Genomic DNA, 14,368 nt, shown 5'->3' with positions numbered 1-14,368 from the left:
CCTGGTATCTCCAAATTCAGAGTTTTGGGGGTTTCATCTTTTCCTGTGAAAAAAAAAATCTCCAGTCTTCTGCTAGAGGAAGATGTAAGCTATTGGCAGGATGGGGATGTTTAACAGTTCTGTATTCATACTTTCAACCAAACCCTGTTTTTAGCCATGTATCTTACCTTATCTCTGCTTCTGCAGTACCTTGTACCTTCAACTTTTGAGCCTTTCCAGTGTTGTAGGGGGCAGATATTCCTTAAATCTCATCAGTGTCTCCCTCTGTAGGCACTCCAGATATAACTTCCTAAGTCAGTTGTCACCCCTATCTGCTTTCCATAGTTTAAAGACTTTATTGAGTTTGCTCTTCTGCTGTTGTCTTCTCTCCCATTATCTTTTTTATTTCTTTCATTTATTCACTCAACGATTACTATTGAGCACCTGCAAGTGCCAGACAATATTCTAGGTGCTTAGGATAGAATAATGATCAAAATATCCTTTCTCTTGTGGGAGTTACATTTTAGTGGGGGGAGACAGACTAAAAAAAGAAAAAACAAACCCAAACCCAATAAACATAATAAAAAAGTAAAATATATGGAATGTTAGAAGGTGATAAATGCTATGAAAAAATACAGCAGAATAAGGAGAATAAAGAATTTTTAGGGTTGGAAGGAGTGTGATCTGTAATTTTAAATAGGTGATCAAGATAGACCTCCTTGAGAAGGTGATGTATGACTAAGTCAGTGGTTTTCAACCAAGGGTGATTTTGCCCTCCAGGGGACACTTAGCAGTGTCTGAAAACATTTTTAAAAAATTTTTATTGGGGTAAAATATACATAACATAAAATTTGCCATTTTGAACCATTTTAAGTATATAATTCAGTGGCATTAATTGCTTTTCAACTGTTGTGCAACAATCACCACCTTCGATTTGTAAAATTCTGTCACCACTCAAAACAGAAACTATACCCTTTAACCAATAACTCCCCATTACCTCCACCCCTGATCCCTGGTAATCTCTAACCTACTTTCTGTCTCTGTGACTATGCTTATTCTAGGTATTTCATATCATTGGAATCATATAATACTTTTCCTTTTGTGTCTGGTTGTCATGATTGGGGGAGAAATGCTATTGATGTCTGGTGGGTACAGGCCAGGGATTCAAAATGCACAGGTCAGATCCCCACAACAAATTATGTGACCAAAAATATCAATGGTACTGTAGTTGAGAATCCCTGGAATAAAGACTTAAAGGAGATGAGAGTGTTAGCCATGCAGAAGTCTGAGGGAAGAGCATTCCAGGCAAGAGAACAGCCATTGTAAAGATCCTACCGTGGAAGTGTGACTGACTTTTTGGAGGAACTGAAATTAGGCCCAAAGGAACAAGGGAAAGAATAGTAAGAGATGAGGTAATAGTTAATGGGAGTGAGATCATGTAGTACCTTGGGGGTCATTGTCGGGACGTTGGCTGTTACTCTGAGTGAAATTGAGAGTTATTGGAGATTTTGATCGGGGTGATGACGTGATATGATTTAGGTTCTAACACAATCACTCTAGCTGTTGTAGTGATAATGTGTTTTGGGGTGCAAGACTAGAAGCAGGGAGACGACTTAGGCTGTTGCAATAATCCAGGTGATGACATACATTCAGAATAGTGTGGTTGCAGTGAAGGTATATATCTCTTGAAGATACAATGCCATATACTGATACAATGAATGAGGTATGAGAGAAAGAGAGAAGTAAAAAAATGGTTTCAGGTGTTTGGGTGGAGCAAGTGGAAGGATGGAGTTATCAGTGACTGAGCTGGGGAAGACTGCAGTAGAGCAGATTTTGGAGGGGGGAGAATTAGTAGTTCAGTTTTGAACTTGTTGCATTTGAGATGCCTTTTAGACACTGTTCTAGTTTGCTAATGCTGCCAGATCGCAAAACACCAGAAATGGATCGGCTTTTATAAAGGGGGTTTATTTGGTTACACAGTTACAGTCTTAAGGCCATAAAGTGTCCAACATAAGGCATCAACAATCGGGTACCTTTACTGGAGGATGGCCAGTGGTGTCTGGAAAACCTCTGTTAGCTGGGAAGGCACGTGGCTGGCGTCTGCTCCAGAGTTCTGGTTTCAAAATGGCTTTCTCTCAGGACGTTCCTCTCTGGGCTGCAGTTCCTCAAAAATGTCACTCTTAGTTGCTCTTGGGGTGTTTGTCCTCTCTTAGCTTCTCCGGACCAAGTGTCTGCTTTCAATGGCCATCTTCAAACTGCCTCTCATCTGCAGCTACTCTCTCAGGTTCTGTGCATTCTTCAAAGTGTCCCTCTTGGCTGCAGCAAGGTCGCTCCTTCTGTCTGAGCTTATATAGTGCTCCATAATCAAGGCCCATGCTGAATGGGTGGGGCCACGCCTCCATGGAAATTATCTCATCAGTTATCACCTATAGTTGGGTGGGTCGCATCTCCATGGAAACACTCAAAGGATTCCAGTCCAATCAGCACTAAAACGTCTGCCCCACAAGATTGCATCAAAGAATGTGGCTTTTTCTGGGGGACATAATACATTCAAAACGGCACAGACGCCTAAGTGGATATGTCAAGTACGCAGTTGAATATATTAGGCTGGGGTTCAAGAGATAGGAATTTTGGAGTCATCAACATAGAAATGGATTTTTTAGCCATTGGATTGGACGAGATCACTAAGGGGTTGAGAACAGATAGAAAAGAGAAGAGGAACATGGACTGGGCCCTGGAACACTCTCATTTTAAGAGTTCTTGGAGAAGAGGAGGAGCCAGTAAAGGAGATGGAGAAGGAGCAGCCAGTGAGGCTGGTAAGAAAACAGGAGAGTGTGGTGCCTTGGAAGCCAAGTAAAGAAAGTGAACTGGGAAGGAGGGACTCCTCAGCTGTGCAAAACTCTGCTGATAGGTCAAGTCAGACGAGAACTGAGAATGGACCATTGGACTTTGTAGCAAGGAGGTTTTTCGTGACCCTAATGCGAGCAGTTTTGGTGGAGTGGTGGGGACCTGATTAGAGTGGGTGAATGGGGGGGGCAGTGGATATATACAATCATTTTCAGGAGATTTGCTACAAAGGGGAGCAGAGAAATGGGTCAGTAGCTGGTGGGAAAAGGAGGGACAAGAGAGGGTTCTTTTATTCCTTTTTAAAGATGGGAGAATAAGGACATGCTTGTATGTTGATGGGACTGATCCAGTAGTGAAGGAAGAAAATAGTGCAGGAGAGAAAGAAGGGAGAATTGTTAGAGAAATGAGCTTATGTAAGCTTATACCTTTTTTATTCCTTTATTTTATTTTAGGAGGATTTTTAGGAGGAATATTCTGCCATTTTAATAAGAAGTCCCCTTCAGTCTTTAATGCTTAGTCATTCCCAAATAAGAACAGGCATTTCAGTCTCAATTTTATAAATGAAGAAACCAAGGCCCTGGGTCACACAGTGGAGAAGCTGTATTTAATATTCACTTACCCATTATCTTCAGGTCAAGCTCACTTTTTCAATTCCCATTCTTCCAGGACTTCTATGACACTCGAATCTTGGTTCCAAAAAGTATTCCTTTCCAACCTGCCAGTAAATAGCAGCTGAATCAGTCTTTCTTTAAATCACCAACCTCAAAATTTGAAAACTATGTTCAGGATAATTAAGCATATTTTATATTGCATTTTTAGGAAATTATAGCAAGAGTGATCAAATTCAGACTTAACTGATTTTACCCTCTCAGGCAGCACTGTTTTTTAGTATAACTACTCCTTCCCTGCATAATTTTGGGTTCATTTGAAAATACAGTGTACCCAGAACACTGGATTATGAAAACAAAAGTACCTAGTAAATCAGTGTGTCCTTTTGTGGTAGCAATTAGTTTTTGTTTGAGAAGTTTGACTTTAAGGATTTTTGATGTCCCATCAACTAAATCAGGATTGCATTTGATTTCTATACACCAGAAGGAAATTGAGGATCCAACTAAACTATAGTGTAGTTGACATCTGGTTATATGAAGAAATATAGAAATGATGGGCTTCTACCAGGAAGTTGTAAGTAAGAATGGAATCATAGCAGCCTAGTAGTACACTCGGAATTGCTGCCAGAAGCAGTTCTTAGAAATGGAAGATTATTGTATTCCATACTGTATATAGAGTAAACTGAGATTCTACATATACTTTCTTGCTTATTCACTCATACTTTCTTTCAATAATATTTATTGAGCACCTATGTGCCAGATTAGGGATTCAACTATAAGCCTTCATGGGGCTTACAGTTTGGAATACAATGGATACTATCTCTCTGTAAGGTCGCAGGGTATCCCTACATCACCCAGCATGAATCATCAGCTGTGGAACTTGTTAATTTTGCCTATGTAAAAATACTGTTTTATTCTCAATACTATAACGTATTCATTCAACAATTCCCAGGGGTCCCCTGCCTTCTATTTCATCCAGTGGTTCCTGGAGTGAGCTCACAGCCTGCTCCAATAGCAAAGGGCACAAAATGGCCATCATCCCTTTCCATCCCCAGGACTTAGGTGAGACTCACAGGATGAAAAGGGGCAGCTTCTGTAGCAACCCTTACTATTGGTATGCTGCAGTTGGTTTTTGGAAGTTTCTGGGCAGATAGCAGAAACTACAAATCCACAGAATATTTGTGAGTCAGGCAGAGGGGTACAGGATAAGGTGGAAGAAGTGGCAAGGATGCTGTTTAACCATGCTGCTGGACTAATCAAACCAGGAGAATGTGGCTTGGTTACCAAGTTAGTTATTGCATGACTACTTCTAAGTATTTTCACAAGAATTTTGCCCATGGAAATTATTAAGTGTTCTACTGAATCCCAAACCCAGTTCAATAGAGATTAAGATGTAGTCAGAATTTCATAACCCAAATAATACTTTACATTTGTAATGTACTTAGAATTTTCAAACATTCCCACAATAAAACATTCCTTTATTTATTGGATCATCTCAGCCAACTTGGGAAGCAGGCAGGAGGAGGACATGTATTGTCACCCTCACTTTACAGATGAGGAAATGGAGGCACAGAAGTGCCCAACGTTAAAGAACTAGTACATAGCAAAGCCATAACTTGAATCCAGTTCCTTTGTTTCCTGGTCTTGTGTTTTTTAACTCTCTAACTCCAAAATGGTTTAGTGTGGAATATCTTTGTGTCAAGCTAATGATTAGATTCCCAGTAGTGATGTCAGAATTTTGAAATGTTTTGAACTCAAAGGAAGGATTTAGTTTCCATGTTCATTGTCTTTCTGTGCTCCCTCTTTCCTTTCTCCTAGGACTCAGATCTTCTGAGGTGGTGCTTGGGTGGGTGGTTGGGGTGTTCGAAGTGGAAAAGAATGAATGGTATTGAAAGGTTGTTGCTTCTTTGTGATGGGACAAAAGCTTAGTTTAGTTCTTTGTTTACTACAAGAATAACTTTCACACTTTCTTTAGAGAATTATTAGAGAGGCTGAAACCAGACAAAGTGCCATGTCTATTGTGTAGGATTTGTCAAAAGCAGATAAGCAGTACAGGGCCTCCACTGAGATGTGAAAATAGCTTTTTTGTATGTGTGTTATAGAACACTGCTTTATGTTAAATGTCATTTATAATAGGATTTGAGAAATGTGCCCTCTTGTCTGACTATTGCAGGAACAACTACTTTAGGGCTTGAAGAGAGAATTTGTCAGAGATGAGTCTTTGCCTGACTCTTGATTTTGTGGTCTTGGCAGGAGAAACTGTGTGCTCAGAAGGGGGACTATAAAGGAGTTTTCTACCAAAGGGCCAGGAGATGTCTGTGACTTGGCCTCACTTTACTTCCAGGAAAGGTAAACCCTGGACAGCCAAACAGCAAGTAGGAGGCTGATGGCTTGCCATAGTATGAGTTCGTGGATTGCTGATTTAGGGCTGCTGATAGTGGAGGATCTGGGCTAAGTGGTCCTGGCCCCCCCTACACCAGCCAGGTCTGGGAACCAAGGCCAGGATATAGATAAGAGAGTGTCTGCATGTACCCACATCCCTAAAAGGGAAGCTCCTACAGAGCTGTCAGGGCTATGGCAAGGAGGCATTTTCACTGTTTTGGTTTGCTAAAGCTGACAAAATGAAATATACCAGAAATGGACTGGCTTTTAACAATGGGAATTTATTTGCTTACAAATTTACAGTTGTAAGGTCATGAAAATGTCCCAATTAAGGCATCAACAGGATGATACCTTCTCTGAAGACTGGTTTCTGGAGAGCTTGGATTGCTCTATTAGATAGCATGGCATGTGGTGACATCAGCTGGTCGTTCTCTCCTGGGTTTTTTTTTTACTTCAACTTCTGGTTCTAAACTTTTTTTACTTCAACTTCTGGTTCTAAACTTCTGGAACTTTTTTTACTTCAACTTCTGGTTCTAAACTTCTCTGGGTGTTTCTCTGTGAGCTTCTCTTAATTTTGTCTCTCTTCTCCTGCATGTGTTTTATCCTCTTATAAAGGACTCCAGTAAGAGGATTAAGACCCACCTTGAATGAAGTGGGTCACATCTCAATTGAAAGAACCTGATCAAAAGTTCCACTTACAGTAGGTCTGCACCCACAGGAATGGATTAAAAGAACATGGCCTTTTCTGGGGTACATAACAGCTCCAAACTACCAGTTACCTAGCTGAGATGCTGGGTCCTCCCCCTCCAACTGACCACTAGAGATAGAATGGTCTGCCACCCCAAGGTGCTTTTTTCTTTTATCCTCTTCTAGCACCATGATCTGTTGCAGCCATCAGCAGTCCCTCCTACCAGCTCCTATTTGGGGCACCCCACATCTTTGACGATCTCCTGGGCTTGAAGATCGCATCTTTCCAGGTGCTTTTTTCTCCAGATTAACACTGCTGGTGCAGAAATGCTATATCGGACTGTGGAGGAGCTGAGTGGAGTGAACTCTGACACCATCCTCCTTGACATCTGCTGTGCAACTGGCAAGTGGCAGCCCCAGACAGAATCTGCATGCTGCTTAGCTCCCAAACACCACCCCCTGTAGTACACAAGGCCCTTGCAGTGCAGTGGGGGAGCTGATGGTGGTGGTACAGGCCTAATCTCATTGGTTTAAAATCCTAGAATACTCTTCTTACTTCCCGAGGTGTGATTGGCCGCTCTCTGGCTCAGCGTACATCCCAGGTCCTCAGGATTGAATTGTAGAGCAGGCAGTAGAGGATGCCGAGTGGACACAGCCTTCGATGGTACACTACCTTCAGTCTGGGCAGAATTAAAGTCTCACTTGTTTCCCTGTTTTGGAAAGGGTTGTGTGGGAAAGGGCATCTGCTATATCCCCTACCGGCAGTGAGGAATGGAAGGGATTCTAGAGTGGTGAAAGTTGGGTCCTGATGGTTTTCCGAAAAAAGTCCCAATAACTCTCTAGTCTTTTTTTTTTCTTTCCGTCTAGAAGAGTCAGAGGGAACTAAAGCCTAGCTTATAGGAAGAGAACTTGACAAAACTTTGAACAGTATAGAAGAACCTTCTTGACATTAGACTCATGAGGCATCATAGCATAATACAATAGGTTTCAAACTATTTTTAGCAGCAGAACATTTTCCTCAAGCAAAATCTTATGCCAAACTGTGCCAAAACAGATCCTCTTGTCCCTTTGACCCCACCTCCAGGCATTTCCTGAGACACTTTGGGAAAATCCCTAATAAAGCAAGAAAGAGCATTTGAGTAAAAGTCAGGGTTCTGTTTCTGGCATAGGTACTTACATGCCATGTGAGTCTCTAAGTTGTAAAGTAATACTCTCTGTATTGTAAAATAATACGATCTAGCCTTTCAAGCTGGAAGACTTCCTGAGATAGTCCAAGCAGAAGTGTTTTGGGAAAAAAAAATGAAGCAGGTCTGAAAGCATTTCTTTCATTGTTAGTCAGAGGTGTGCTAGATCCAAAGGGAAAATGGCAGAGCCCTGGCCCCTGTACATTTCTGTAAAACTAAAGAATTCCCCCCTCACAGCTGGGCTTGAGTTATGTCGTATGGTCGCCTCTTCTGCAGGCCTCACCAACTGTGAATTTTACACTGGCCGAGCACAGAAGATTTTGCCATAGCTACTAAAATCAAAGGAAGATGGGAGGTTAACTGTTGCTGTGGTGAACCCAGCTCACGCTGGACTGCGTAAGGATGGATAGCTTCCCTGCTACAGAGCTAGTTGGGTTTTCCACCTTTTGGTCCCTCATTCCCACACCCTGCTATGGTTGCTCCCAATGGACTGGCCATGTATCTGCTTTCCCTGTATTCCTAATTAATCCTATGCAGTGGTGAATTGGGAGTTCGTGATGTCCAGGATCATGATAGTTCTTTTTTTAAATCTTCATTTTATTGAGATGTATTCACATACCACACAGTCATACAAAACAAATCGTACATTCGATTGTTCACAGTACCATTACATAGTTGTGCATTCATCACCAAAATCAATCCCTGACACCTTCATTACCACACACACAAAAATAACAAGAATAATAATTAAAGTGAAAAAGAACAATTAAAGTAAAAAAGAACACTGGGTGCCTTTGTCTGTTTGTTTGCTTGTTTCCTTCCCCTATTTTTCTACTCATCCATCCATAAACTAGACAAAGGGGAGTGTGGTCCTTATGGCTTTCCCAATTCCATTGTCACCCCTCATAAGCTACATTTTTATACAATTGTCTTCAAGATTCATGGGTTCTGGGTTGTAGTTTGATAGTTTCAGGTATCCACCACCAGCTACCCCAATTCATTAGAACCTAAAAAGGGTTGTCTATATTGTGCATAAGAGTGCCCACCAGAGTGACCTCTTGGCTCCTTTTGGAATCTCTCTGCCACTGAAGCTTATTTCATTTCCTTTCACATTCCTCTTTTGGTCAAGAAGATGTTCTCCATCCCACGATGCCAGGTCTACATTCCTCCCCGGGAGTCATATTCCACGTTGCCAGGGAGATTCACTCCCCTGGGTGTCTGATCCCACGTAGTGGGGAGGGCAGTGATCTTACCTGCCAAGTTGGCTTAGCTAGAGAGACAGGGCCACATCTGAGCAACAAAGAGGCATTCGGGAGGAGGCTCTTAGGCACAATTATAGGCAGGCCTAGCCTCTCCTTTGCAGCAAGTCTTCCCAGGGGCAAGTCCTGTGGTAGAGGGCTCAACCCATCAAACCACCAGTCCCCTATGTCTGTGAGCACGTTAGCAACCACATGATAGTTTTATTATATTAATATCAACATGTTTCTTCCTTCAAATTACCTGGTGATTCAAGCCATTTGAAACTGTAGTGCCATCTGCACACTAGTTTTTGTTTTCTGTAAACCCCATGGTGAAACCACAAGGAACATCATTGAGTGAGTCTTGACTTCTTTTTTAACCTTTTTTTCTGATTATCAGAGTAATCCATGCTCATTATGCAGAATTTAGAAGATGCAGAAAAGTGTAAAGAAAAAAAATTACGTATTGTACCACCATCAAGAGTCAATTACAGGGCCAAGACTAGATTGAGACGAGTAAGGCACTTACCTCAGGTGTAAAATTTAAGAGGGAGTCAAAATGACTGAGATTGAGATTGAGATTACTTGATTATCTTAGAAATCAAGATAAATTTGCATGTAACATTTCCAAATATCAAAATTAATTAAAATTTATGATGAAGCAAATATTGAAATTTTAAATAAAGACAGTGTGCTGGTTTGAAACTGTTATGGACCCCTGAAGAGCCATGATCTTTTCATCCAATCTTTCTGGGTGGAACCTTTTAATTGAGTGTTTCCATGGAGACATGACTCACCCATCCATGGGTGAGAACTTTCATTAAATTATTTCCATGGAGATGTGGACCCCACTCATTCAGGGTGCGTCTTGATTAGTTCACTGGAGTACTTAAGAGATCCCATGAGCCTACGCAGACGCTGATGCTTGGAGACGCTTGGAGATGCAGACAGAAAGACATTTGGAGATGCTAAGCTAAGAGATGAAGCCCAGAGTTTGCCTCAGAAAAGCTAAGAGAGGACCCCCAGATGCTTAGAGAGAAAACCCCTGGGAGAAAGAAGCAAGGACACACAGGAGCTAAGAGAGATAAGTGAAAACAGAAGCCCAGAGATATTTTGGAGAAAGCCATTTTGAAACACAACCCAGGAGCAAAGGTCCAGCAGATGCCAGCTACCTGCTTTCCAAGCTGACCAGAGGTGTTCCAGATGCCATTGGCCTTTCTTCAGTGAAGGTATGCTTTTGTTGAAGCCTTAGTTTGGACATTTTTATGACCTTAGAACTATAAATTTGTAACCTAATAAACTCCCTTTTATAAAAGCCAATCCATTTCTGGTATTTTGTATAACGTCAGCTTTAGCAAACCAGAACAGATGGGATCTGTCCCTCTACTTGTTAACCCCTGCCTCACTTGCCCCACTCTAATCCTGACTCTGGTTCCAGTAAAAACTTTATTTACACAAACAGGCAGCTGGCCCGCAGGCTATAGTTTGCCAATTTAAGTTCCTAAAATATTATGTCTTGATTACTGAGGTTTTTGGTTCCTTCTTAAATTTTGCACCGTAGGTGAGTGCCTCTCACTTCACTCTATTCTGGCCCTCATCAATTATGTTAACTTTTGAAATGTTTTCAAACTTTTTGTAATCTCTTTTTCTTTTTAACACAAGTAACATGATTTCTTGGTAACATTCAAACAACATAGACAGTTATGCTTAAAGTGCAGATGATATTCCTGGATAAAACAAGTGAAAATTAAAACTAAGTGAATTGAGCTTTCAAGTCAGTGTCCTAGAAGAACAATAGGCCTAAGGAAAACTGGAGGACAAAGTCAGCAATGATAAAAATAATCCAAAAAAGCTATGGACTTGACAAATAAACAAGTAGGTGTTACTGGAGGAAGAAAATAGATAAATAAACCTAATCAAGAATAAAAAGGGGTAAAACACAAACACAAAATCTTGAATGAGAAAAAGGGCATAACCACAGATAAGGAGGAATTTTTAAAAATGGCAAGAAAGTACTTTGTATAGCTCTCTCCAAATGCATTTGAAAACCTAGATGAAATGTGATTTTTTGGAAAATGTAAATGGCTGCTATTAACTCTGAAGATATAGTAAACCTAAACAGACCAATAGCTAGAGAAAAAAATGGAGAAAGTTGTCAAAGAGCTTCCCCCACCCAAAATTAAAGACCTAGTTTTCTTCAAAGTCTTATTTCTTTGGCTATTCTTGCACATTTACACTAATATTTGGTGTCCTCTTTTATTTTTATTATACTGTTTAAGAATGTTTTTAATTTATGATAAAGGTAGCATCTCAAATCAGTGGGGAAAGGATGGACTAATAAATAAATGGCGTGTGACAAGTGGATAGCCATGGTGAAAAAAATAAAGCCATATCTCACACTGTATACCAGGATAAATTACAAATGGGCCAAAGATTTAAATATTAAAAAGAGAAACTGTAAATATACTCCATGAAATCATAGAATAATTTCTGTGTAACTTTGGAATGATGAAACCCTTTCTAACTGTGAAAATTCAGAAGCCGTATAATAAAAGATTGTTAAATTTGACTATATAAAAATCAGTAACTTCTTTCCTTACACCATTCACAAAAATTAATTTAAAATGATTCATAGACCTAAATGTAAGCGATAAAACCATAAAACTCTTAGAAGGAAACTTAGGAGTAAATCTTCATAACATCAGGTTAGGCAGTGGTTTCCTAGATACAATTATCAAGAGCACAAGCAACAAAAGAAATAATAGATAAGTTGGACATCATCAAAATAAAAAATGTTTATGCTGCAAATGATACCATCAAGAAAGTGAAAACATAACCCGCAGAAGGGGAGAAAATTTTTGCAAATCATTTATCTAATAAGGAACTTGTATCTAGAATATATAAAGAACTGTTACAGCTCAGTAGTAAAAAGGTGATTGAAAAATGAGGGAAGATCTGAATGGGCATTTCTCCAAAGAAGATATACAAATAGCAAAAAGCAAATGAAAAGATGCTCAACATTATTAGCCATCAGGTAAATGCAAATCAAAACCAGGAGATAACCATTTTATACCCTTTAGGATGGCTATACTGTAAAACACAGATGATAAGTTTTTGTGAGGACGTGGAGAATTGGAACCCTCATACTGCTGGTGGAAATTTAAAAAGATGCAGCTGCTTTGGAAAAGAGTCTAGCAGATCCTGGAGTTACTGTATAACCCAGCAATTCCACTGCTAGGTATATACCCAAATGAAATGAAAACATATGTCACAAGGAAACCTGTACACAAATGTTCATAGCAGCACTATTCATAATAGCCAAAAGGTGGAAACAACCCAAATGTTCATCATCTAATGTATACTTTAACTGGGTGAGTTGTATGCTAAGTGAATTATCTCTCAATAAAACTTTAAAACATCAGTAACTTTCACATGATAGAAAGCACCATAAGTAAAGACAGGAGAAAAAGTATAACTGAAAAAAAATTTTGCAGCTCATATCACAGACAAAGACTCATAATATATAGCAAGGTCCTGAAAATCAGTGAGAAAAGGGCCAAGAGTCCAATCGAAAAATAAACAGAGGATATGCAAAGGAAATATTATAAATGTGTTTATGAGCCATGAAAGAAACTCATTTAATAGAAATGCAAACTAAAACTACCCTGAGATACCATTCCTTACATCTCAGATTTGAAAGTGTTCAAAAATTTGATAAAATACTCTATTGGCAATACTATGGGGAAACATGAATTCTGAAAAATTACTGGCACCATTCCCATGAAGGGAACTATAGCTATTTAGATTAGTGTTACAAATGCATATATACCCTTTGGTTCAATAATTCCGTTTCTGAGGCTTTATTCTACACTTATACACATGTGAACTGACATATATACCGTGTTTATTTGCATTCATTTATGGCAACATTATAACAGCAAGAAATGAAATACTCTCAATGCCAATCAGTAGGGAAATGATAAAATTGTGCTATGTCTATTCTATGGAATACCATGCAGCTATAAATAAGAATGAAGATGCCCTCTATGTACTGATAATGGAAAGATTTTTAAGGGATGTTATTTTTTATAACAGCTTTGTTGAGATACAATTCACATACTGTTCAATTACCCATTTAAAGCATGTGATTCAATGGTGTTTGGCATATTCTTACACTTACACAACTATCCCCACTATCTCATTCCAGAACATTTTCATCACCCCAAAAAGAAACCCTTAGCAGTCACTCCCCATTTCTCCTCAATCTCCCTAGCCCTAGGCAACAACCAATCTACTTTCTGACTCTATGGATTTGCCTGTTCTGGATATTTAACGCACCTTGTGATTATCCTGTTGTGTGATAATCTCTCACCTAAAGATTTAGCATTCATTGATTACTGTTTCCTGACTGTAATTTTTTTAATTAAAAATTTTTTTTTCTGACCCAGGTCTTTAACTGGGGGCTGCAAAATGGTGATTTCCTAATTTTGCATATATTAGTTGGCATTCTCTTGTAAAGATGAGCTTTTCCCCCATCTATAGGAGATGAACTAGAGTTCCTCCAAAAAGGGAAAGTAAATGCCTAATTTAATTTTTTCCCTTAAATGCCAATTTTCAGAGCAAGAAGTTGATGTAATAGTTACTTTGAGTGGTGGTAAATTAGTTTTTTTATTTTTTTGAATGTAACTTGATTCAGTGTTTTCCTTTTTTAAAATCAGTGTTTTGCATTCAGTTTCAGTCACCTTTTTGTTTTTTTCCTTGGAACTTTTTGAGATATAGTTACATACCATATAGTCATCCAAAGTGTACAATCATTTGTTTACAGTATCATCATATAGTTGTGCATTCATCACCACAATTTTGAACATTTTCATTACTCCAAAAATAAAGTAAAATAAAAATAAAAGTAAAAAAGGACACCCAAAACAACCCATCCCCCCATTATTCATTTACTTTTTGTCCCCATTTTTGTACTCATCTGTCCATACACTGGATAAGAGGAGGGTGAGCCACAAGGTTTTCACAATCACATGGTCATACCATATAAGCTATATAATTATGTACTCATTTACAAGAATCAAAGCTATTGGGTTTCAGTTCAAGAGTTTCAGGTATTTCCTTCTAGCTATTCTAATACACTAATAACTAAAAAGGGATATCTATATAATGCATAAGAATAACCTCCAGAATGACCCCTCAACTCCATTTGAAATCTCTCAGCCACTGAAACTTTATTTCATTTCTCTTCCCCCTTTTGGTCAAGAAGGCTTTGTCAATCCCATGATTCTGGGTCCAGCTGGGCTCATCCCTGGAGTCATGTCTCACGTTGCCAGGGAGATTTATATCCCCAGGAATCATGTCGCATGCAGGGGGGGAGGACAGTGAGTTTACCTGCAGTGTTGGCTTAGATAGACCACATCTGAGCAAAGAAAGAGGTTCTCTA

The 14,368-nt window shown here is 39.4% G+C and overlaps 1 protein-coding gene across 1 annotated transcript in view; it reads left to right on the top strand.

Moving 5' to 3' along the window:
• The window catches only part of TRMT2B (tRNA methyltransferase 2 homolog B), a 40,400-nt gene extending 31,114 nt beyond the window's left edge, over window positions 1–9,286 (top strand). Inside the window, 11 exon segments of the mRNA XM_037820860.1 lie at window positions 4,351–4,407; window positions 4,410–4,496; window positions 4,988–5,009; window positions 5,709–5,783; window positions 6,690–6,720; window positions 6,722–6,781; window positions 6,783–6,906; window positions 7,068–7,121; window positions 7,124–7,167; window positions 7,936–8,083; window positions 9,183–9,286. Of these exon segments, the coding sequence (XP_037676788.1) occupies window positions 4,351–4,407; window positions 4,410–4,496; window positions 4,988–5,009; window positions 5,709–5,783; window positions 6,690–6,720; window positions 6,722–6,781; window positions 6,783–6,906; window positions 7,068–7,121; window positions 7,124–7,167; window positions 7,936–8,083; window positions 9,183–9,286 (806 nt within the window).
• The last annotated feature ends 5,082 nt before the right edge of the window (window positions 9,287–14,368 follow it).

This window comes from Choloepus didactylus, chromosome X (genome assembly GCF_015220235.1).
Source record: "Choloepus didactylus isolate mChoDid1 chromosome X, mChoDid1.pri, whole genome shotgun sequence".
In the NCBI taxonomy this organism is placed as follows: domain Eukaryota; kingdom Metazoa; phylum Chordata; class Mammalia; order Pilosa; family Megalonychidae; genus Choloepus; species Choloepus didactylus.
Note: the sequence above shows the minus strand (reverse complement) of the source record. Positions and strands in the feature narration are given on the sequence as shown.